Raw genomic sequence first — 25,480 nt, forward strand, 5'->3', positions numbered from 1 at the left:
AACATGATTCTCACAATGCTCCCAGCCTTCTCCAAGTGTGACAGCACTGAGTGGAGGAGGTAGATAATGGCGTCCTCCACGCCGATCATGTCTCTCAACTTGTACAACATATGAATTAGCATGCCTCCGCTTTGATTTACTTAAGTTTAAAAAAAATACCTCAATTGTTCCATGCTCCTGAAATAATGCTTTTCCCAAGAAGGATTAGAGAGTCTGCAAAGATTGTTATGTCTTGGTCAGGGAGATGTCCCTTAGGTTATGCCTCTGGGAGCATGAATCAACATCGAGTCTGTTGATTTGAACTTGAGGTCACTCGACTCCGTTTAGCAGTAATCCTGGTGATGATGTCCGAACACACACACACACACTCACGCTCCCAGATGCATAAATATGCACCACGGGGAATGAGGCTGAAAGTTACCAATTATCAGGAGAACGATGACAGACAGCTGTTGCAGTCTTGATTGTGTTTTCTTGACTGATTTTTGCTTACTCTCCAGGTTGTCTATTTGGCCAGGTTTCCCATTGCCTTTTATTTGGTTTTAAGCTTTTTAAAAGTCTTTAATTGCACACTGTACGTCTTAAATTGTGTTCAAACGTCATGAGCTGTCCTTTGAGTATTTTTGTGACAGATGTTCTGGAGCTCAGCAGGAGCCCGAGGACTGTTGTATATACTGCATTATCAAAGGAGAACCCAATCGGAGTGGTGCAAAACATTGAGTTGAAGCAAAACGTTCCTCATGTCTCTGGAGGACAAGAGATAATTGTAAAGAAATGAGTGCTGTCACAGAGCTGCTGCAGACTAATGACTGATTTGCCAAGCTTTATGAGGGCACTGATGTGCTCCCGTTTAAAAATGTAACATTAAAATCTGACACACCTGAGTTCAACTTCTTTTTATCTTTGGAAAAAATAAAATATCTACAAATGTAAGTTGTGCATGTTCCAATCTGGACGAATCATTCGCAAACGCTCATTCAGTTTTTTGTTTAGCCTCAATCAAGTTAGATCATCAAAATTTAAGAACCCAAACATCTCAGTATGATGCATTGCGGTTCTATACCACGGCAAACTACCATATTCATAAACTCGTTCATAAATCTCACACAGTGTCAATAAAAATGGGCATACGTCATAATCTATTTAATTGCATAAAATACATTACATGGTCAATAAATATTTATGTGGAGAGTGTACTCCCCACGTCATTGCATTTCATACATATGTGAATATTCATGAAAGGCGCATTGAAAACTTTTACCCTTTTGTTTCCCATCACAACATGAGATCATTCCCATCTTAACGCTGAATTTTTATGATTTAAATTAACAGCAGTGAAATATGAGCTTGCGTCAGAGCCAAATGGGCTTTCAGCAAGGAAAACAGATGTCTTTATTACAGGAATACAATTGTCTATTTTTTGTTGCAGACTCCTAACAGCCTATTTGTTGAGATGGGCTTTAAATATGGACTTTCTGAAGTGACGAAAGTTCCACTTCAATCCACATCGTAAATTATACAAGTTTACACACCATAATTGCATATTTGACTCTAAATTGTCCCTAGGTGTGAGTGTGAGCTTGGATGGTTGTTCGTCTGCGCGTGCCCTGCGATTGGCTGACAACCAGTTCAGGGTGTCCCACGCCTACTGCCAGAAGACGGCTGGGATAGGCTCCAGCACCCCCCGCTACCCCTGTGAAAATAAGCTGATCAGAAAATGGATGGATGGATGGATAAATTTGGATTTGAAGTCAAGATGGCGCCCGAGTAGGCAGTCCGTCAGCAAGTGCTCTCATCAGCCTTGCTTTTTTTGTTGTTCTTGTGTTTCTTTTGTCACTTTGTGTTTGTTGTTACGTCGTGTGGACTTGATGTGGACCTTCTTCAGCATTTTTTGGCCACGACATTCATCAAGGAGGAGACTCTGTGCTTGGTGGTTGCGCTTTCTCGGCAGCATGGGTATACCAGCACTGTTTTTGACTGGAGGAATGTCGGCGCCATTTGACTGTCGTTGCTGGACAGTCCCGGGGCGCTTGTGTCTTGCGCCTGTAATGGGCAGCATTTTTCACAGCCCCGCTTTGTTCAGCGGAGAGATCGGTGCTGTTGAACGGTCTGCGGCTGGATGGATGGAGGTCTTGAGGAGCCGACGATGAGAAGAAAGGAGCGTTGGCGCGGAGTGCCGATGCGGATTTGGAACTGGGAGTCGCGGCTTGGAGTTTGAAGCGGATTATGTGGGACAGGAGAAGTGAACTAATCTCTTTTTGTCAATGGACGCTACAGCTTCGTGTTTGCTTTCAAAACTTTGCTTGTAGCAGACGTGTGCACATTTTTCAGCATAATGTCTCTGATCCACTGGTGAAAGGACACTTTGATCCTCTCCTCTTTCATCTATAACTGCTTCAGACAACAAAGTGTATGCAGAAAAGTGGTGAAGATTGCACGACTGTCTCTGTCCTATGTGTTGTCTTGTGTTATTTTTGTTATTTTTGACTTCAAAATGGCGCCGCGAGAGTGGCTGCCTTTCCAGCAGCTCCTATTTTTTTGTTGTTCTACTTCTTCCTTTCATAACTTTGCTGCTGTGAATCTGGAATTTCTCCATTGCGAGACTAATAAAGGTTTTCTTAATCTTAATAAATCCAAAACATTTTTTTTCATCTTGGAAAAAAATACATAGATTTCCTGCCAGATAAAGGATTGGAACTGCCGAAGCTAAAGTATTTCATCCTGTGACAGATATGGAGACTCATAATGACACACCTGAACCTCGGGTCTTCCGCTGTAATCTATGAGTGGGTGTCATAGAGATGAATAGTGATTGTATTGTGGCATGTCGTCCTCTGACGTGAGTGTTAAATGGTGTGAGGATGACATGTGCTGTAAATCTACCACACACTCCTCATGTGTATTTTCCGATTTGCCATGCGGTGTGCAGCTCTGCAGTAATTAATGACAAGTTGCTAAAAGGTGCAATGTGATCTTACTTTGTAACGAGAAGGCCTTGCTATGCAGCACCTGTCTGACAATCAGCCCAGTACAGAAAGTCTGGAGGATATGCAGGCCAGGAGAGGACTGCATAAATCAATTATTTTTTGTGTTTCAAGTATCAAGTACAACTTTATTGTCAAATGTGCTATATGTGCAACATACAGCACAGATGAAATTTCTTCCCTCTCACAACATACACCAAGAGTGTGCAATCTATAATGGTTGTGTTGATCCCTTATTAATTAAAATCTGTTTTATTGTAAATATCTTCGATGAGCTCAGACGATATTACAAAGATTCCAGGTTTTGATGTAAGTAAGCTACTTTGTTAAACTTGGACTTGTAGACCTATTAGTGTATTAGTGAAAGTGAATTTATGGGTGGATTCGTCCACTTCATTTTAAGGGCATCAATAGTAGACACTGCAAATTGTCTGTGATCGGTCACACCACAGAAAATCGGCAAATCCCTGTAAACTACTTTGTTGGGGATTTAAACAAGCTTAAAAAAAAAAAAACATTGGCTGCGTTTCAGTTTATCATTGACAAGTTTGTGAAGCGTGTCCAAAGAGATTGGGCAAAAGTTGACACCCTGTGACAACACTGGACAGTATCAAGGTTTCCATTTAAATTTTAATACGGTAAATGACATGAAAATACAAGTATTTAGCATTTTTTTTTCCATTGGCACAGCCGCTCTTGCAGACTTTTTGACTCATACTTATATCATCCATCTGGGAAGGAACAAGATGTCTTATTACTTTTATGACTCATGAGCTTAATCTCTGGAAGCAATCCAGTACAAACTAATATTTTGTTTATAGACTGGCGCATATGTGATGTCTCCACAAATGAATTTAAATAAAATAAGAAAACCTTTATTAGGCTCACATTGGGGAAATTAAATATCCGAACTGAAACATGATTTGAATTCTAATATACTTTTATTATTTGTAAATTAATAATTCACAACCTCAAAAGAATCACCTGGAATGTAAAACATTAATGATACACTATCCAGTCTCTTTGTCCCTCTCAGTCATATGTGTCGAACAATAGTTGTTTTTTTTATGACACATGAGCTACAAATCTTTTTGCAGACACATTTTTTATGTGTGCGTCCTCTAAAATAGGTTCTTACCTAATTGTGTACAGGCATTAAGCAAATGTAAACTCAAGGAAAGTTAATCGAACAAAAAATATTTATTTACAAAAAATAGGCGCAAGGCTGACAAAGTACAAAAAAATGGACAACATGCCAGGAAAAATGCAAAGAAAACACACAAGGCAAGGAAATAACATGAATGAAAATAGCTTAAAACAAAAGTACAAGGCCAACCCGTATGGAGAACAAACCGAAGATACACTTAACTCATTCGGTATTCCTCGAAAATCCTTTACTTGTAATATGAGGAAACGTTCGTTTATTTGAATGTCCGTCGAGCCATAAGCAATTTACTCTGAGCAGCTAATCAGATGCATTACAATCTATCTTCTACGGATCTAGCTTCAGTATCTACACATATAGAAAGTGAGGTCCCTCTTGGCAAATCGGCGGCCAGGATGATGCTCGGTTAGCCAATGGCAGAGCAGCTATGAATATGTTGCATTCAGGAAACTCGCAGCTGTGACCGAAATAAACATCGTTCACTATATAAAGCAGTGTGACGGTTGCTGTTGCCATTTTCTAATGAAGCAGTAAAGGTCGCTGTTAGTTTAGACTTTGTTGTAGTGAATGTCTTCATGAGGTTGAAGCAGAGAAAATGATTTTGTATAACTCGGCAGGGTTTTTTTCCATCGTTTGGGGGGCAGTAGAATGGGAATGGTGTTAATGCATGAAGATTTTTTTTTTAATTAGGGGGTATTTTCGCCCATGTAGGTTTTGTTCTAGAGGAGTTTCACTGTATGTCTGCCGCTAAGCAGTGACATGATGCTGACTAAAATAAATCATTTATTTTTATTTGCATTGTAAGATCAATGCAAATGTCCACTGTGGCGGTCAGTTCCAAGTGTGCGATGACTCAATGCCAGGGACAGGACAGAAGAGTCCGAGTGCCTCTCTGACCAACAGCATATGACATGATGCTCAACATCTTTCCTTTCACTCTTTTCCCTCATTCCTCCTTCTGTCTGTTGCAGATCACTTTCTTCATGTTGTTGTCAGCAGTTTGCGTGATGCTCAACCTTGCAGGCTCCATCCTCTCCTGCCAGAATGCTCAGCTGGTCAACTCCCTCGAAGAATGTCAGCTGGTAAGACCATATGAGCTGCTCCAGAGCCCACTCTCCAACTTCCATCATCCATCTATTTATTCTCGAACACTTATTTTGTTCAAGGGCACTAGGGAGTTGGAACCTATGCCAAATGACATAGAGGTGGGGGACACTCTGGACTGCTTACTCCTCAATCAGACAAGACACTTGCAGACATACAACAGAGCAAAAGACACATTAATGACCATTTACGATATTCACAATTACAGACAATTTTGATTCTTCACTGACACATGTTTAGGAGAAGAGATTTGAATCAAATTGGAAGAATTCCACACATAAGGGCCTTTTTTCGTGAGCATGTGCACTCGGCGTAAAAAACTAGCACACTTCATTATCTTGTCGGGCCAAGTCGAGTTAACTGTGTTTAGCAATTTGGCAGATCGTGTTGCACCTCGCTGGGTGTTCCAGCAAAGCGGTCTCCGATTGCTCAGTCACGTGCAGCCGGATATGTTATTCGCCAGAGGATATCTTGCAGTTCACCTGTATAAACGCACTTTGCCCATGCCAATGTCATGCACAGACGGCGTGAGTCTATTTCTGCTTCTGCAATGTCAATCCCTGTCTTGCGTTTCAACCACCCTGATTTTAATGGAAATGAGGGGAGCCGCTACGATTGGCTGGTAGTTGGCTATTTTCCATTCCACAGTGAAGCACATTGGCGCAAACGCCCCCTTTCCCCCCAATTTGTACCTCTGCTAGGAAAGCACAGTTTGACTGACACAGAACATAAAAGTGGGACCCATAAACGATATACTGTATGTGATTTGAACCTTGCAAAAAGGCAGAAATATTGCTGTGCTGATCTATCACTAAAATTATCTTCAAAAGAAGAGATCAATTCAAGTGATGGCATATTCTCAAAACCACAGTAACAGCGCCATAGGAAGGTTGTTTTTTTTTTCTTATTTGAACTGAATGGATGAAATCGTTCCCATTACTCAGTTGTGAAATTCATGCGGGGAACCATTTTGCTCATACCTTTTGTCAGGGTCGGGTACATTTTCAAATACAAATGTCAACGAGTGTTGTTTATAACTTTCATAACTTTGCTGTTATAAATTGGGAATTTCTCCATTGTGAGATGAATAATGGTTTTCTTATTCTTATTCTTGTCATTCGGATGTCATTTAATGACTCAAACAGTACCCAAACCATCAAATCCATATTTTCAATAAGCAGCACATCTCAGTTCACAAACAAAAGGTACAGGCACAAAAAATAAAAATTGATCTAAATTTTGTGTGTCTTCTGCAGGAGAAGATTTCGATATACTGTACGTCTTGCATTAAGTACAGTAAAAGTGTGACATTACCAATGTGACACATTGTCGAAACAGTGAGCAAAGGAGGACGTCTTTTTTTTCCTGAACATGTCAAGTAGCTGTTAGTGTCAGTGGAAAACTATATTCCGGGTTCTTTCACACTGTTGAGTTTTCTTCACAATTCTCTGACCTATCAACCCCGTCATCAGTAAATCTTACAACACGATGTCACGAAGTGCGACTGAACCCTTCATTCCGTTCAAGAATTGAAATTGAAACTTACACCAAAACACACCGCTTAACTCCCACACTTAAAGGCTGCTTTTCTATCGACTCCTGTGGGCTTGAGCTTCCTTCTTCATGTGGATCCCCAGAGATCCTCCCCAAGTCCCAACCGAAATTTTATTGCATCTCATCTCCTCTCCCCAAACTGAATTAACCCGTACTTGTTGAGTTCATGTCCTGCTTTCTCTCAATCTGGGACACATTGCAGAGGTGAGCTCCACCGCAATCCCCCCCTGGGTAGCTCCTCATATTTCACAGTGGCTCGTTGGTTACACATATGGATTCTTTTATAACTGCCCATTGCATTTTTTTAATTTATTTAATCGTAAGTGTAAACACAACCACTCTCTTGTCCCCTCATTTTTGTAGACCACCATTTCTGATGTGGGTATATTCATGAAAAATCATTCTCTCCTCCTCTTCTCCCAGCTCAAGTTTGACAGCGACGGAGTGTGTGTTTGCTGCGAGTTCCAGCAACAGAGTTCAAGCTGCAACAACCTTGGAGAGACGCTGAAACTGAACCCACTGAGGGACTGCAATACCATACGCTTGCGTCTCAAGGTGTGTACCTCCGCGTAGAGCGGTTTTCCAAAAGAAATCGGCATGCTTTCAACAAACGAATGGATTTTGTCAGTGCAAACCTCCTCAATGTTTAATTGTGTTTTCCCCTGCAGTGATTGCTCACCGGCAGAACATGGATTCTTTTTGGGTTGCTGGCTGGTTGGCTGCTGTACATATTGGACATGGTTAACACAATAGTACACTTTGAGATTTTTTACATCATCATTCCTTGAAATACTGGAATGACCTTTAATGTCGCAAAAAAAAAATCAGAATAATCATAAATCTTTGAAAAGGTATCGAATCTATTTGTCTGTATTTTCGTTGTGGAACACATTCCATGTGGGAATATGCATGTGCTGTTTCCATCTCCACCAGTCACAGATTAAATCAGGAGGAAGTGAAAATTTGCACCAAGATTTTTCTTTCCCCAAGTGACAAACCTCTTCGTATGTAGGACATAACTCGTCTGGCTTGGCTGCAAGTGCACGATCTGGGAAGATCATCTCGACTGCCCGAATGATATACAACTGTGCTTTTATTGCAGAACGGCAATCATATCCGTTCATTTTATGCCTCTGATTGATTAGAAAACATTGATAAGCAAATAAAAGACTTCTCGGGATGAAGCGTGCTTTGGAAAAGAGGAAAGATCAAGTACATATATCAGAGTGATCATTTCTCTTTCAACGACATCTGGGAATTAGGGCAATAAACCTTTATTAAGAGCGCAAGTCGTGAGACGTGTTGAGTTATGTGGAACCAGAAGCTGTCATGATCTGCTCCCCTGAGTCTTTACCATGCCACATGACTGGTAAGAATTACTCCGCTCCCGTTACTGATGATAACTAAGTAGCTGACATGCTCTTCCTCTGAGAACAGATTTTTCTCTTGGGTGTATAGAACACTGGCCACGGCCAACTTTTCAGATTCAGTGATTTCAGCTGGCTGTAATTCATCAGTGGGATGGAACAATGCAACAAGCGTGTGTTCAAGGGCAGATTTGTAGCCTTGCTGTGAAAATCTCTCCCCAGATTGGCTTGGGACACAGCATCTATGGGTGGTTGATTATCTCTGTAACACTTGCCCGATGTTTTGTCAAAGCAAAATATATGACGTTATTCGGTGCACCGTCCTACAATAGCAACACAAAAGAGATCAGAAGTAGCTGTTGTATAACTGTGCACTTTTGGAAAATTGCTGTCCAGAATAATGGTTGGAATGTAAATTCCATTTAATTCTAGGACCCCGTACACATGCACAACATGATCTCAGCATGGCATGCATGAAAGAGGCCAGGCCACAGTGCTCCAAGGAGCCACGGTTGTACTGGGGAAGGTTATCTCTGTCTCTCACAATGTTTCATTTGGCTGGTGTTAACATGCTCACACCCATGCATCGGGTTCCGCTTTCCCACTCAGTAGGGAAAATACAGAGGGCGCTGCTGGAAGGAATCTTGTCAGGCTGTGCATTGTGGGTAAACATGCATATTATATACAGTATGTGCAGTACTTAAGGTGCTTTGAAACTTTTGCTGGAATCTGTCCTCTTCAAGACAAATTCTTCCCCTGGATCCAATTTCCATGCAGTTAGTGTTTCCGTGCGGCCCACCAGGAAATGAATTCCTATAATACGGTTATTAACGGTTTATGTGGTATAAGCTCCGAAGAGAGTAGTCCTTAGTCTCTGAGCAGTTGGGCACATTTCCTGGCTGAGAGTGTGATGGTGTCTGTTGATGAGTTGAATTCTCCCATAAAATAAACATATTACATTTGACCTTGTCCTGTTATTGTAGTCAGCGTTTCAGTTAAAGTTGATGGAGATCCTTGTTGGAACTATAAAGCGCGGATGTCCACATGCTGTTTCTCTAACTCACTCTTGAGGAAACCTGGCATAGCTTCGGTCAAAATTGTCTTTGTTTGATTCCAAGAAACTTTCTATGTTGCAAAACAACAACCCCCTTGCAATAAGGGTGCATTATATGTACCGGTACTGTGTTTGCACTGACACATGTGTCCTGATGGTTACGTTTATACCTTTGTCCTTTTCAATCATCTCATCGTCTCCTCCTTATGTTCCCTCTCGTAGGAGCTGCTGTTCAGCGTGTGCGCCCTGAACGTCATCTCCACCATTGTTTGTGCCCTGGCAACAGCCATGTGCTGCATGCAAATTGTCTCCACTGATGTGCTGCAGATGGTGAGTGTGGACAATAACAATGGGAGGCCTTTTTATTTTGATTTTTTGGCTTTCACTGGGAAAACGATCGCTATTGCCCTAGAATTGAATTATGCAATGTGATTCCCATTCTCCATCCCAAGCCTGTGAAAGATCATTTCATTTTAGCAAAAGTCACTGCCACAGGACCCGTGTCCTATCCTCTTGCAGTCGAATGAAACGCTTGAAACTCTCTTGTCATTTGTTCCGCAGAGGTGCAATAATCTCCGAATTAACTTTCCCTGTCATTTTATGTGGAGCAATAAAACTATTAAGAAAAGCTTAATACCTCCTGCCATGAGGGAAATTAACATGACCAAGCTATATTTGGTTTTTGCACCAAAAATTGTTTTGTTTTTTTAATTTGACTACAGCGATCAAAAGCAGAAGCTCTGCTTTTGATCTGCAATTATGAATACAATGACTGGTTTTCAGAATGAAATTATATTCTTTGTAGAAAAAAATGTTACCGCATACTACTCGTTAAATATAGAAAAGGAGAAATGCAGACTTGTTGTGGAAAAATTTCCCACTTGGGAAATTTTTAAAATACTGTCGTAGCACCTGAAAGAAAAATGTCTTAAAATTGTACTGCAACTTGCCAGCACTTGAAACAGCAGCAGCGCAGCGGAATCAACTTTTAATATCTGAGGGGGATGCTGTGGGGACTTTATGGTTTGAAATAACAAGCAGGGACTTCTCGAACGACAGCGTGTCTCTTTTGATGTCTTTCAGTTCATGCCACACCGAACAAGAGAGCTAAACGCTGATTGTATGACTCCCCATGGAACTATCCTTCACCAAACACTGGACTTTGATGAGTTTATTCCTCCCATTCCACCACCGCCTTACTACCCCCCTGAGTACACCTGCACACCATCAATGGATGGACAAAGGTGAGAAGCAAAATGATACTGATGAGAGTATCCTTTTTTTATTGCATATAAGGTGCTGTCTCCAAATGTCACGTACTATCTGAGTGTCTTCGATTTGAAATCCTCCACGTTTAACAAATAAGCAGATTTAGCACTTGAAGACAGTGATCACGGAAGCTCGATTTATTCATGAACATTTTTATTGACAATTCAAGATAATTAAACTGTTGCAACTACATAATACTGTTCAAATAAGCTCAATATTCTAATAACTATCTTTCCTCACCTGTTCCAAGTTAATTCTACCCAAGGAATCGAGGCAGAGTATTAAAAAAAAAGAAAAGAAAAAAAAAAGCACAGTCGAGAGCAAGCACTTCCTGACCAGATACTATATTTGACAGAAATTACATTTTAAACATGGACAAAATATACGCAGATCTGTTTTTATTTTATTGAAACAAGCATTTGTTCCTGATGAGGCGGCGGTTCCGTGACTGGGTGGCCAGTGAAAGCGTCTTGGACTCGCTGTCAAGCAGGCGCATTGTATGGGGGAGCGGGTGGCGCTAAAGCGCTCGCTCGTGGCCTCCCTGGCACTGAAGAATGACCCGCGGGCCAGATAATAGACCGGCAAAATTTACTGATGTGCCCACCAATGGTTGATTTATGGTTAGTTCCTTTGAATGCTAAGCCAATGTGTTCACTTCCTGCTCTTTCAGCAGTATATGTGAATGTGCCCTTTCCTGGTAATTACATCATAGACCCGCCTTATTCTCTCCGGTTTGAAAGTGTCTCCATTAGCTTTTGTAACTCTAAAATGCCACAAATTTTATCATGGCTGACAGCATCTTGACGTTCTTCTTTTCAAATGGAGATGAACAGTTAGAAGTGTTCCTAAGTAATGGCTGCAAATATGTGGGAAACAGCTAAAAATTGATCAGGTGATTTATAATGTTCAAAACTTAATCTTGGTGGCCATTCCGAGTGTTGGCCACCAATTGCCCATCTCTGTTCCGGACGAATTTGAATTGCAGGGAGTGAGGCAAAGGCAGGCATGTTAAACTGGCGCTTAGCACTAGAGTGAGAGATTCTGGCTTTCATGAACAGCTCGAGTCTTGTGAGAAGTTCCCATATTTTCCCTGTGCGTGTGTAGTGCTCTGGCTTCTTTCCACGTTCCAAAAGCAAACAGGTTAGCTACAGTGAAGATTTTGATTCACCGTAAGTGTGCATATAAGTGTTAATGTCTTTGTTTTCAATGTGGTCCGGCGAGCAGTCCAGGGTGTACCTGTCGTCTTGTTGGGCTAGTCTCACCCAGTACCCTAACTAGGACAAACAGGATAGATGAATGGATGAAAACCAAGACAAAAAAATATTTGTTTCAATGCGTAAAACCCGTCACATGTAGCTTGTCATGTTGCAAGGTGGTGGAGGAGCCCAAAAAGCAGGCAGGAGGGAGAAGCAGGGTGTACTTGAAGAAGTACACAAAACACTGAAAACTAAATCCTAAACAAACAAAGTCCTAACAACAAAACAAATCCAAAGTATAAACAAAACCATGAATGAAGCTCAAAAAACTAGAACAGAACCATGACAGAAACCAACAGGACAAGCAAACAAACAATGACCCGATAATGATTGGTCGGGCGGGAGTCCTTTTAAACGACTAATTATATAATGATCAAGACGTGTGCAGCCGCAGGGGGAGCCCTACAGTGCCACCTGTTGGTCCCAAACTGAATCATGACATAGCTAAGGTATTAACGCTGTTTTTAATGGCGTGTTAGTCCGATGAGCAAGGTCCCAAGTACTTTTACAACGAATTAAATTACCTTGGTAAAGAGGAGATATGATAAAAGAATAATGAATGTCTTAATAATAATATAATGAATAATGAATGGAATAATGAATGGTAATCACGAGTCCTCAGTTCCAGATAGATAGTGATTGGTGGCGAGATACTAACCCACGTCAACGCACTGACCAACGGAGTCGGCCAATCCCAAAGGATAGGCCCGAGAGCTGACAAAGTACAAGATGACTTCATAACCACACAGCAGGAAGATGATGAGGGTCCAAAGAGAGCTTCCTTGGCCCCGCTACATCGGCTACAAACATACAGTCGACTCTGCATCCACTTGTTTCAGAGACTGTTTTTTACAACACGGATTCTCTCGTGTCCAAGTCCTTCACTGCTTCGCGGCCATCGAGAATGACGACTGACCTCTCAAACGTTCCGTACATGACTACGCCCACCACTACCTAATTGGACAGGACTGATGCATCATCCAATGACAATTTAGAAATAATCATTTTAGACTACAGCTTTTTTTTAGCTTAAAATTTTAGTCTGGGCTACAAGTGTTCATGCACAGATCATAACAATAAGTCAGAGTATGTGATTATTTAGTTCTGCAACTGCTTTGGGTTGCTTACAGTATCTGCAATATTATACTGTAAATAACTAGGTGATTCCATGTAGGATACATTTGTTTGATTTCAGTCATGCATTTGTTGTCCACATTGCTTAAAGCGGTTAATCACAAATTGCTTCAACATGCAAATCATCAAAATCTATACGCTTACGTGGAACATCAACCCTCTCATCTAGTTGGCCGACCGAGCAATCACTCGACAATGTAATGTAGCCATAAATCTTGAGTGGAGGAAAAAAAACATGATTAAAATGATGTAGTTGACTGGTGATCAATCCAGAGTGTACCCTGTCATTCACAAGTCATGTTGACTGCAATACATTTCAACTCAACCGTGACCCTGAAGAGAAAGTGGTCAAAATTGGATGGATGAAGAGATGGATTTAGGCTTTAAGACCAAGTGACAATAAAGCAAACACCATCATTGGTGGATTAATAACAAATAACAACATAAAACATAAATGAATAACAACAACAATAATAATAATAATAATAATAATAATTAAATGATGTGAAAGACAAATGTAAATAGGACTGCGATTTATCCATTTTGTGTTCATTTTGCACTTAATTGAACGGTGTTTGTTGTTTTTTTATAATAATAATTAAATGATGTGAAAGACAAATGTAAATAGGACTGCGATTTATCCATTTTGTGTTTATTTTGCACTTAATTGAACGGTGTTTGTTGTTTTTTTTTTCTTCTTTCTTCTTTCTACCTACATTCTTGCTGCTGGAGGCTGTAAATTTCCCCAGTGTGGGACAAATAAAGGATATCTTCTCTTATCTTATCTTATTAGTTTTAGATGCAATGCTTGTTGGTGAAGTAACTTGCAAACTCAAAACTCATTTTATTTTAAAGTATAGATCACAAACCAAGAGAGAGTACTGCTGATGGAATCAATTCCCTAGAAAGCATGCACATCTGCTGGCCAATTATGCCATAAGTATAAACATGACAAGGATAACAATTTATAGGGTTCCTGTGCAGAGCCAGGAGTGTTTCATGACATCATCACTGTAGCTCGTGGGAAAGGTCAGGTTGTATTTCTTTCTCGGATAGAGGGATTATTTTAATTTGAGATACACGCATGTTGGAGGAAGTACATGGAAACATATTATAATTTACTGTATTTGCCAAATCAATCATCTCTGGCAGAGACGCACCAAAATCACAACAGCCACATGTTAACTCTAGCGCAGTGGTTCTTAACCTGGGTTCGATCGAACCCTCTGCCATGGAGGTTAAGACACACCCGACCAAATATGTCAATTAGTTATGACATGCCTGCTTGGCCATCACTGGCTGGCGATGATCACATTACATTGCTTGTCCAATCAGTGCTGCGGGAAATTTAGTGCGCTCAGTAGTCAACGTGTGACTGTCGTGATACTACGTCATATAATTTAAAAATCGTATACATATGACTTGAAATTGCATTTACTTTTTTCAGTTTTTAATAAATGCGTGTTTTATGTTGTTGAATTTGTCAAAAGTCATATTTTTGTTTTTCACTAATAAAGGGTTCAGTGAATGTGCATATGAACTGTTTGGGCTCAGTGCCTCTAACAAGGTTGAGAACCACTGTTCCGGAGAGTCATGAAAGGTCCGATGACTGTTGACTTGTCTGTCGATATCTGCTGTATGCTTTTCTACCCCTAGGTGGCAAGACCGCATGGAGTTCAATGTGGGCATGGCATTAAGTTTAGGGCAAGGGTCGGCAACCCAAAATGTTGAAAGAGCCATATTGGACCAAAATAAACACAATACAAATATATCTGAAGCCGCAAAAAATAAAAAGCCTTATAATGAAGGCAAAACATGCTGTATGTATCGATGTGAGCTATATTAGCTTGCGATCAACATGACTAAGTTAGCTACAAATACAGAACGAGCATTTATGATTAAACATTTTCCCCCCTGCAGTTCATCCTGTAGAAGAGGGATGCCCAAACCTTTTTGACGGAAGATCTACTTTTCGAACAACCAACCTCCATTGATCGACCCGTTACGGCACACGCGCTCATATGCACACACACGCATGCCGTAATGAGCAACAACCACAACGGCCGCTAAGATGTACGAGACACAGGACGCACTTTCGCAGCGTGCTCACGATCGTAGCTCACGATCGTAGCTCACGTGTATTGTTTAAAAATGCTTCTCTTGACCACCCAGATTCCCATTCTTAACAAATACCTTCAGTGAATTGTACATGAAAGGCAGCTGGGGGGGGGGGGGGGGGTGTTTGTGTGTGTGTTTTTTTTTTTTTACAACAGCCCCCTGACTGACATCTCGCTCTGCTCATAGAAACGTGTGTCGCCGGCTATGACACAAATATTCATTGACGAAATGTTGACATTTAAAATTTATTCGACACATTTTTACAGCACTGGAAAACGTTAATAGTGTTTGTGTCATGTTTGTCCTCTGACATAAACCACATTAAAACAAAAAAATATATTTCCCTCCCATCTTTTTCCATTTTCAAAAATGTTTGAAAAAGCTCTAAGGAGCCACTTGGGGGCGCTAAAGAGCTGTATGCGGCTCGAATCAGAATCAGAATCAGAATCAGAATCATCTTTATTGGCCAAGTATGTAGAACACACAAGGAATTTGTCTCCGGTATAACACGCTGCACTAGTATCATCGTAAACAACAAAATCATTGAACCATTTTAGAGTATACCAGTAGTTTTGTAGTACCATTTTGTGGTGCAAGAAGAGTGACTATGTCAGTGACTGTTTAAGGAGTTAATGGCTAGAGGGAAGAAGCTGTTTAAGTGTCTACTGGATTTGGTGCGCATGGATCTGTAGCGTCTGCCTGAGGGGAGTGGCTGAAAAAGGTGCTGGGCAGGGTGCGGGGGATCCAGGAGGATTTTCCGTGCCCTTGTCTTGATTCTTGCAGTGTGCAAGTCCTCGAGTGGGTAGGGCGGTGCCAACGATTTTTTCCTAACTGTCCGTTGAAGTCGGATTTTGTCCTTTTTTGTGGCGGCCCCAAACCAAACCGTGATGGAAGAACACAGGATTGATTCGATGACTGCCGTGTAGAACTGTCATAGCACCTCCTGTGGCAGGCCATGCTTCCTCAGCAGCCTCAGGAAGTACATCCGCTGCCGGGCCCTTTTCAGGATGGAGATGGTGTTGACTTCCCACTTCATGTCCTGGGAGACTGTGATTCCCAGGAACTTGAAGGTCTCGATGGTTGACACAGGGCAGTTGGATAGTGTGAGGGGCAACTGAGGAGAAGAATGTTTCCTGAAGTCCACGATCATCTCTACAGTCTTGAGCGTGTTCAGCCCGAGGTTGTGTCGGCCGCACCAGAGCTCCAGCTGCTCCACTTGTTGCCGGTACGCAGACTCGTCGCCGTCTTTGATGAGACCGATGACCGTGGTGTCGTCTGCGAACTTTATGAGTTTGACAGCTGGATCTGTTGAGGTGCAATCGTTTGTGTAGAGAGAGAAGAGCAGTGGCGAGAGGACACATCCCTGTGGGGCTCCAGTGCTGGTGGTGCGTATTGATGATGTTGTTGCTCCCAGTCTCACCTGTTGTGTCCGTCCCGTCAGGAAGCTGAGGATCCACTGGCAGATCGCAGGGGACACACCGAGGTGGAGTAGTTTGGGGGTGAGGAGTTCCGGGATGATGGTGTTGAACGCAGAGCTGAAATCCACAAACAGAATCCTTGCGTAGGTCCCTGTGCTGTCGAGGTGCTTGAGGATGTAGTGCAGACCTATGTTGACTGCGTCTTCCACAGACCTGTTTGCCCGGTAGGCAAACTGGAGAGGGTCCAGCAGGGGTCCAGTGACGTTCTTTAGGTGGTTCAGCACAAGGCGTTCAAAGGACTTCATGACCACAGACGTCAGGGCGACAGGCCTATAGTCGTTCAGTTCCGATGTTGCCGATTTCTTGGGAACTGGGATGATGGTAGACTGTTTGAAGCAGGATGGGACCTCACACAGCTCCAGGGATCTGTTGAAGATCTGTGTGAAGACCGGAGCCAGCTGGTCAGCGCAGACTTTCAGGCAGGAGGGGGACACTTTGTCGGGCCCCGGAGCTTTCTTGATCTTTTGCTGCTTGAAGAGCCGTCTCACGTCCTGTTCGTGGATCTGTAGTGGAGAAAAAGAGGGTGGGGGGGGGGGGGGGTAGGTAGAGTGGTTTCTGGTAGAGGTGGGTGTGAGTGGGAAATGGGGGTGTTCTTTTCAAATCGGCAGAAAAACATGTTTAGTTCATTAGCAAGACCCTTATTGTTCACTGTTTGGGGGGATGGCATTCTATAGTTAGTGATTGCTTTCAGGCCATTCCATACAGATGCAGAGTCGTTAGCAGAGAACTGTTTTTTCAGCCTCTCTGCATAGCTTCTCTTTGCGATGTTAATTTCCTTTGTCAATTGGTTTCGGGCATGTTTGTACAGTGCCCGATCTCCACTTCTAAATGCGGCCTCTTTCTCTTTCCTGAGTTGCCTGAGTTTGGGAGTAAACCATGGCTTGTTATTGTTAAAGGAACGGAAGGAATTCGTTGGTACACACATGTCCTCACAGAAACTGATGTATGATGTTACAGTGTCTGTGTATTCATCCAGTGTGCCCGTTGAAGTTTCAAAGACGCCCCAATCAGTGCAGTCTAAGCATTCTTGGAGAGCTAGCTTTGCTTCATCTGTCCATTTTTTCACAGTCTTAACAACCGGTTTAACACATTTGAGTTTCTGTCTGTATGTAGGTATTAAGTAGATTAAATTGTGGTCAGAAAGACCCAATGCTGCACGGGCGACCAATCGGTATGCATTTTTGATTGTTGTATAGCAGTGATCTAGAATGTTGCCTTCTCTGGTGAAACAGTCGATGTGCTGCTTATATCTGGGAAGTTCACGGTTAAGATGTGCTCTATTAAAATCGCCCAAAATGATCAGGGGTGACTCTGGGTATTTCAGTTCGAGTTTGTTTACTTGTTCGGCTAGCGTTTGTATCGCCGTGTTAGCGTTAGCATGTGGCGCAATGTAAACACCGACTAGTAAAAAGGAGGTGAACTCACGTGGCGAGTAGAATGGCTTGCAGTTTAAAGACAGCGACTCCAGGTCCGGGCTGCAGTGTGCATCGAGCTTCGTGACATCAGTGCACCATTCTTCGTTGATATAGAAGCAAATCCCACCACCTTTCGATTTCCCTGATAGCTCCGTGTCGCGGTCGGCTCGGAGAAGGCGGAAGCCGGGTAGATGTAGCGCGGGATCTGGATGGCGGTCACTGAGCCAGGTTTCAGTGAAGCAGAGCGCAGCAGAACGTGCAAATGTTTTGTTGGTCTTTGTGAGGAGAAGAAGTTCATCCATCTTGTTTGGCAGAGATCGTAGATTAGCAAGATGGATCGATGGGAGCGGGGTTCGAAATCCACGCTGCCGGAGCTTGACGAGCACGCCGGCTCGCTTCCCCCTCCTCCGGCGGCGTTTCCATGCTCCGTACAGCGCAGCCGCTCCGCTCGCGATTAGCTCCGAAAAACCTTGTGGATTTTCGTGTGCTGGTGAAAAAAGACCGAGCGTAGATTCCCCAATGCGCAGCAACTTTTCCCTCGTGTAAGTAAGCCGCTCAGGGTCGCCAAAAACAAACGAAAATGACAAAAACAGGGATAATACTAGAGAGCGTGTGACCGAGGCTGCCATAGCTGTCGGCGCCTGATGACGGGGGAGAGCCACGTGTTGCCAACCCCCAGTTTGGGGATTAAAAAGAGAACAGAGCCAGGTAGCTTTGAGTAGTTTTCCCCTTTCATATTTAGTTTGGATATCTTAAAAATTAAAGTGGGGAAACGATGCAAAAGAATAAGAATTTGACAAGAGAGCAAATACATTTTGGTATTTTCCATATTAGTGTATTCATGTCACAGAAATATAAAATAATATTGTGCTCATTGCCAAGATTCTTGACAGCTGTGACATTAACCTTAAAGTTAAGCACTGTTGTATGAACAGTGTTGTACATAATGTAGTTTAGTGCTTAAGAAAATATGGTTGAATATGGTTCTTGTGATCATTTTCTCAGAGTTAAATTAATTACTGGCACCAAGCCACTAGCCCTTGACACTGTCATTCTCTCGCTATGATTTATCAATCGTCAGAAATATTGGTATTGTCTTTTACAGAGGCCTGCACCTGGACTTCCCCCATCCCCCCTTCAGTGCCATTTATGGGGTGCCTATCAACAGCCCCGGGACGCTCTACCCAACTGACTTGCCCCCACCATATGAGTCTGTGGTAGGGCAGACTCCAGCAAGCCAGGTGAGGACGATCACGATTTCCCGATGGGCTCTCTGCTTGGCGAAATTGATTGCAGTGCCCATCAGGTATTTGCTCCATCTCCAGTTCTCATGTTATGCATTTTGACTGCATCTTCAAGAATCTTCAAAAAATATATATTATATTATACTGTTTTATATTCTCCTTGTGACATATTCCATTTCCCTAATTTTCATGTGATCAACTCTGAAGCTTAATGTTGATTTCCTGTTCCGTGAAGGCAATTCTTTCTCAATTTATTGTTTTGTTCTTTTCCATTGAATCCAAAATCTAAGTTAGAAAATATTACCCCCCACCACCCGCCCACCACCACCACCACCACCACCACCACCAAAATCAAATTACAAATCATAGCAGATTCCAATTCAGATGCAGGTCAATTTACATTTGAAGATCAATAATAAATTGTAAGTACAAGAAACATGTCTGTTACCAACTTGCATGATCATTAGAAGCATGTTAGATGCTGTAAATACAAAAGCTACATTTCCAGCTACAGTTACAGTTACCAGTAAAAAAATAAAAAAATAAAATCCTTTTAAAGTGATGTGGTCTTATAGTGCCCCCTACTGTTCCTGTTTGCTATTGAAGACCCCAGTCCTCACAACTGTTACTTTAAACACGACCAAAATACTGTAACTAAAGAATAATAATTAAAACAGTGAACGGAACTAAAACAAAGTTATTCTGCTGATAATTTGCTGCTGACAGGTCACCACCAGTATCGAACAACAAGCCACTGAATCCAGTTTATGTGACAGAAACACAACAGCAGGACTCAGCACTCAAGGTGAAAGCACTTGGCTTAAAAAAATGTTGTCTTCCTCTTACTGATGGTGTATTTGTTTCACATTCTTAGCCTCTGTAGACAGTGCATCCCTGATGGTCTCAGAAGTTGCAGATCACGACCAAACTTGCTCCTCCGAGGATTTGTGTTCTCTAGAAGTCCAAGGCTCGGATTCTTCTCCCTACAGTACACACCAGACTGCACCGACTGATGGAAGCTGCACCAGCCTTGAGCTTTGTACACGCACACGCTGCCATCATGTCTTGTCCAACACCAACGCTCGCCCCAGTGACACTGGATTCAGTGAATCCTCACATACCCAGGAGTCCCTCGAACGCTCTCCAGACTGGTCCTCCGAAAACTACAGTAATTTGGATCAAGAGGATTCTGCAGACAACTCGCATGTATGTGACGAACTTAGGCCTTCCATGCACCTCTGTGATGAGCTTGCATCAGCCAAACATTTGCCAGAAGAGCCGCCAAAAGCGTCACCGCATTCTCTCATTAAAGCACGAATGATGAGTCGGAAACTCCCGCTTGCTGTCGCCGCCTCCCCACCTCTTCAGCTTTGCTCCCCCACCTCAGTGGCCTCCTCTGGGGGAACCTTAGCCATGAGTCCCTTAGCTCCCTCTCCCTCTCCATCTCCTCCCAGCAGGCTACGAGGCCCCCGGTTGTGCTTTAGTGTTTGGTCCTCTTCTTCTACTCCACAGCCCCCCTCTACCTCAACTCAAACTGGGCGTTCACCCGCAGAGAAGCCTCGAGGGCTGCGTGCAGCCAGGAGGTACCGCAAGCTGGCACGTATTGTCCGCTCCACCAGCGACCCCATCTCCTGCTCCTCCACTACTGGAAGTAAGAGAGATTTGTTTTGCCTCTGAAAATTGCATCTCACTATAGTCATCCACCTGTCAACTGTCGATACACGTGGTGTGTCTCCGACTAATTTCAGTGGACACAATAGATTCACGTTCTAAGATGGTCTTCGTCTTCTTTTACAGGAGAAACTTGTGTCTCCATCTCTGCAATTAATGCTTCAGCTGGAGATTCAGATCGTACATCACCAGAGCAAGGTAAAGTTTGAAATGGTTTTAAGATCTAGCGGCATAGAGGGCTGGAGAAACAATGCCCCCAAAAGACGGTGCTTTTCTTTCTTTCTTACTAATATGTATATTATATGTAATACAGAGCATTGAAGCTATTTCCACATTTGTGTGTCCAAACAAATCCAAATCTAAGGATTATTCTCATAATCCTTTCATTGCAGTTTTATCATTTTAATTTTCACTGTAGGTTTTGCATGGTCTTTACTTTTTCATATAATGCCCATTAACTGCAATCATAACACTCAACCTTATTTTTGTCTCAACCTACATAGAACTAAACCTAGGCGTTGTTTCCTGATAATCTATAATCCTAACCCAGTGTAAGATTGAAAATTGATCCACCCCAAAGTTCATTTTTCTTTAGTGACGCTCATCTGTTGTCCTTTCTTGTCTTCAGAGCAATCATGCATTTCAGCGGAGGCTATTGGAGGCAAAGCAAGTCGCATATGCGCCAAGAAGCAGCAAAAGGAGAGCAGAAAAATAGATCTTCACCTTAAAACAAGAGTTCTGCAAGCACACGCCCCCCATGAACGACCACAGTCCTTGGCTGACCTCAAAATGTATAAAGACACTAAAATATTGGTGGCCAAGTTCCTGGAGCATTCAAGTTGTAATTTACCACCTGAAGTCCAGCAAGTTGTCAACAATATTAAATGTGTCATCAAGTCAGATGAGAGACACATGGAGGAGGCCATATTTAGTGCCAATGTCATAGACCAGGTAACTTTATTTTACAGTCTCTCTCTCTCTCTCTCTCTCTCTCTCTCTCTCTCTCTCTCTCCCTCTCTCTCTCTCTCTCTCTCTCTCTCTCTCTCTCTCTCCTTCTGAATATGCGTGCCCTTTTGCAATTGTAGTTTTTGGTGACATACCACTCCATCATACAGGTACATATAACCGGTTTATTTCTAATACTGTAGTGTGGTTGCCTCTAGAAAGAAAAACTGAACATCCATCTATCCATCCATTTTCCAATCTGCTTTATCCTCACAAGGGTCACGGGGGTGCTTTAGCCTATCCCAGACGTTTTCAGGCACTAGGCAGGGGACACCCTGAACTGGTTGCCAGCCAATCGCAGGGCATACAGAGTGAACATGAATGGTTGTTTATCCATGGAATCAATAATATGTTGCTTGAAAATGAGTTCTTCCTGAAGTTTTGCCATAAATGGGAGATTTGAAACCGACCTATCATGACTGAGACTCTCCGGGCCAAGGTCTGTTCACTTAAGTCGGAGTCTAATAACATGGATCATAAAAGCTGCTGATAGAGTGCCAGATGAGGTTGAAAATGTAAATTGAATTAATAATATTGAAAATGGTAGCTACCAAGATTGTAACAAGTGTGGCAGGATGCACGTCAAAGTACGCAAGCTGTTTGTTTTGCCACACAAACCAGTTTTGTAAAGCTTCCAAGAGAGGGTTGTCAGACAATTATTCGCCTTAACGCCCCTATTAACATCAATAATCACGGGATTCAACAGTGTTTTCGGAACTGTGCCCTTAATCTCATCCCTAATGAGCTGAGTCTTCTGTTTGCAAGAAATCATGAGCTGAATGCAAGGAGGAATTGACGTTTAGTTGCTGCGGCGTTAGCATTGCTACTCTATCAAATAAGCATTTATGGTTATTTTTATTAAGATTGATTATTCTGGAGAAATAATTGGTTTTAGCTAAAGAAGAACCTTGTTGTATTTCAGCAAGCTACCACACACCATGCCTGACGGAAGACCTCAAGTTTAGTCTCATGCCATTTGCGCTCAAGGTTCCTACTAAATTGTAAAAGCGTGCGTGTTTCATCTGTAAAAACCACCAAGTAAACCTCTACAGTCTTATTGCTGCTACGGAGTTGAGCACATTTAACAGTACAGCATTGAAACGAGTGCGCTAACGTAGTTATGAGCTGTCACTCGGGAATATTTTTTTATTTGTGTTATGAGATGAGATTTGAGGTGCCAGCAAGCTTTACAGATAACCTACTGCACATGTGCAGTGAACAAAAACGGGAGTAACAGTCACCAATGTGTTTTCAACCATTTATTGAATGGTTTCGACAAACACAAAAGGAGATGACTCGTAAGGAGCAGTGAGCAGACAAGAACACTGGACTTAACTGATGGTAAATAGTCAGCCGGACTGACTCAAGGCGATGACACTCTCACAGCCACGGCCATTAAAGACATATCAAAACACATGAATATACACGCGTGTGTGCGTGTGTGTGTGTGTGTGTGTGTGTGTGTGTGTGTGCGTGTGTGACTTACAGTTTAATCACGCCTAGTAAAACCAGTTTTTCTTTACACTTTACAATACACTGCTGTTTTTCTTTATTACAAACGCGCAACAAAAGATGTGTGGGAGGAGGGGTGGCTGGAACAGTTTATTAGTAATTCAGTTCATTTCAAAGGGGGATACTGATTTGATATATATCAAATGAGTAAATTGATATATATCAATGAGTAAATTGAGTGAACAGCTTTGTCACGGAACAAATTAAAAGTCAATGTACCACTGTTATTGTCACTTCTGGCTTATTTGTTGTCGTATTTAAAGTAAAGTCCCTGCCAAAAGTGCTGCAATCCCTTTGTTCTCTGGAAATAAAAGCTGTAATTCTAAACTTTTGTCTTATAGTAATATGTTGGTCTGAAACCCAAATGTCTTCACTATACAGCAAAAAATAAAGGAAATGACCTTGCCGGTCCAATACTTTTGGAGGGGACTGTATCACTGTTAAGTGGCAATGTTAATGATGCTCATGTTTCTGTTGGTGTACAGGTGATGACCCAGCGCATCAGTGGCAGTCCCAGGAAACGTGGCCAAGAGGATCTTCACCTCCAAAGCTGCGGTGCTTTGAGTTCTTCTCCTTCCATGCGCCGTCCCAAAAATCTCTCTAAAATTACCGGCACCAGTAACAATCCCCTGGACTCGCCTTCCTTTGAACAAAGCCTTGAGTGCAGGGAAACTATTCTCTGACCACCATCTTCACAAGGACTAAGCTATGAGGGCATTCCAAAGTGCTCATGTTGCAGCAACACCTTTGTTGTGCAGAAATTCATAAGCAGTCCGGCATTGTGAGTTCAAGTTTGCACAGTATGTCTGTTGCGTAAGAAAAGGGGAAGAGGCTCAAACTATATCTTCTCGAGCCTCAAGAGAGTCTGCACAGTCATTAGCAGAAATAGTAGCAAACTCAGACTGAGCCTGCCTGTCTGTAGTGGCTTTTTTTCTCATCAGAAAACAGAATGTTTCTCCCTCAGGGGATTTTTTTATGCTGACTTTCAGCAAAATGAAACACATTGCCGCTAAGCTGAGATCTGTCATTCAGAGAAAAACGATATTGTGTTACAGTCTTGGTATTTTTCTTGTCTTTGTGTGAAACGGGAAGAAATGTAATAAATACTGTATGAATAATTCAACTGTGAACTGGAGAGAATGGGCTATACCAGCCAATGCTTGACAATTTTGTGGAATTATTACCGATAGGGTGGTGAATATTTTATGGTGCCGCTGGTTCAAGAAGAACCATGGCAAACATTTTAACTTACCTCATTGTGTTATATTTCTTATCAGTGTTACAATAAAAGCTACGTTTGTATCTTTTGATTTGCGTTGTCATTCCAATAGAAGGTGTAGTTTACTGTATACTACCTTTTGGACAAAATATTACAAATATTTACTGTTATTATCTAGATAATTCGTTTTTAGTACCTTTTCCGTGACAGTGTTCCCCTTTGCGAAGTCACTTGATCCTGCTATATCACAGACTTTTTTTGTGGAACGCATCTTCTGTAGGTGTCTGTCATGGAAATTCATTTTTATGTTAATACGGTACTGTACTAAATTAGGTTTACATTTTGGGGGGTTTTCAGACAATGGTCCGACAGAGGCTGAAGTGACAGCCGAAATTGTCAGCTATAGGCAAGTCTTTTTCTATTCGCCAAAAAAGACCATTGTGTGGACCTGTCATCTTAATTTAAACAATCAGTAGACAAGATCAACATGATAGTGCGAGCACATGGAAGATACGGACAGTATGCTGTTGTTTCACCTCCGCCGCCGGGAAAGGTTAGAAATAAAGCTCGCATGCCAAAAAAAACCCACCTGAGATTCAACCTGAGATGCATAGATGAACCAAAAACCCCGGCAAGCCTCAACATCAACACTTCTCAGAGAACACATAAGGACCACTGCAAGCAGAACAGATATCATCAATACGGAACTTAACGAGCGACAGGAGGGCCCAACCATAAAAATGCATTTAAAAGAAGTATACGAAGAGGAATTTATTTACAAATACCGCAAACCCAGACATACTAACCAGTACTTCCTCTGGACTTCAGAACATCCCACGTCAGAGCACTATACAACCGGCCTAACATGATACTAATCAACAAGGATAGACAGAAAGAAGAGAACCACATACAACACGCCCTTACTCTCTGC

General features: G+C 42.2%; 1 protein-coding gene across 2 annotated transcripts in view; it reads left to right on the forward strand.

Moving 5' to 3' along the window:
* Nucleotides 1-24,637, forward strand: part of fam189a1 (family with sequence similarity 189 member A1) — a 90,287-nt gene extending 65,650 nt beyond the window's left edge. The window contains exons 3-12 of one of the 2 annotated variants that reach the window (XM_052063087.1): nucleotides 5,121-5,231; nucleotides 7,231-7,362; nucleotides 9,451-9,558; nucleotides 10,312-10,472; nucleotides 19,004-19,139; nucleotides 19,869-19,947; nucleotides 20,026-20,793; nucleotides 20,940-21,011; nucleotides 21,442-21,764; nucleotides 23,816-24,637. In XM_052063087.1, coding sequence (XP_051919047.1) covers nucleotides 5,121-5,231; nucleotides 7,231-7,362; nucleotides 9,451-9,558; nucleotides 10,312-10,472; nucleotides 19,004-19,139; nucleotides 19,869-19,947; nucleotides 20,026-20,793; nucleotides 20,940-21,011; nucleotides 21,442-21,764; nucleotides 23,816-24,013 — 2,088 coding nt within the window. In that variant the 3' untranslated portion in view covers nucleotides 24,014-24,637. Of the gene's footprint in view, nucleotides 1-5,120; nucleotides 5,232-7,230; nucleotides 7,363-9,450; nucleotides 9,559-10,311; nucleotides 10,473-19,003; nucleotides 19,140-19,868; nucleotides 19,948-20,016; nucleotides 20,794-20,939; nucleotides 21,012-21,441; nucleotides 21,765-23,815 lie in introns of both variants that reach the window. The other variant, XM_052063086.1, reaches the window with a different exon arrangement.
* The last annotated feature ends 843 nt before the right edge of the window (nucleotides 24,638-25,480 follow it).

The sequence above is a fragment of the Hippocampus zosterae genome, chromosome 4, assembly GCF_025434085.1.
Source record: "Hippocampus zosterae strain Florida chromosome 4, ASM2543408v3, whole genome shotgun sequence".
NCBI classification, from domain to species: Eukaryota; Metazoa; Chordata; class Actinopteri; order Syngnathiformes; family Syngnathidae; genus Hippocampus; species Hippocampus zosterae.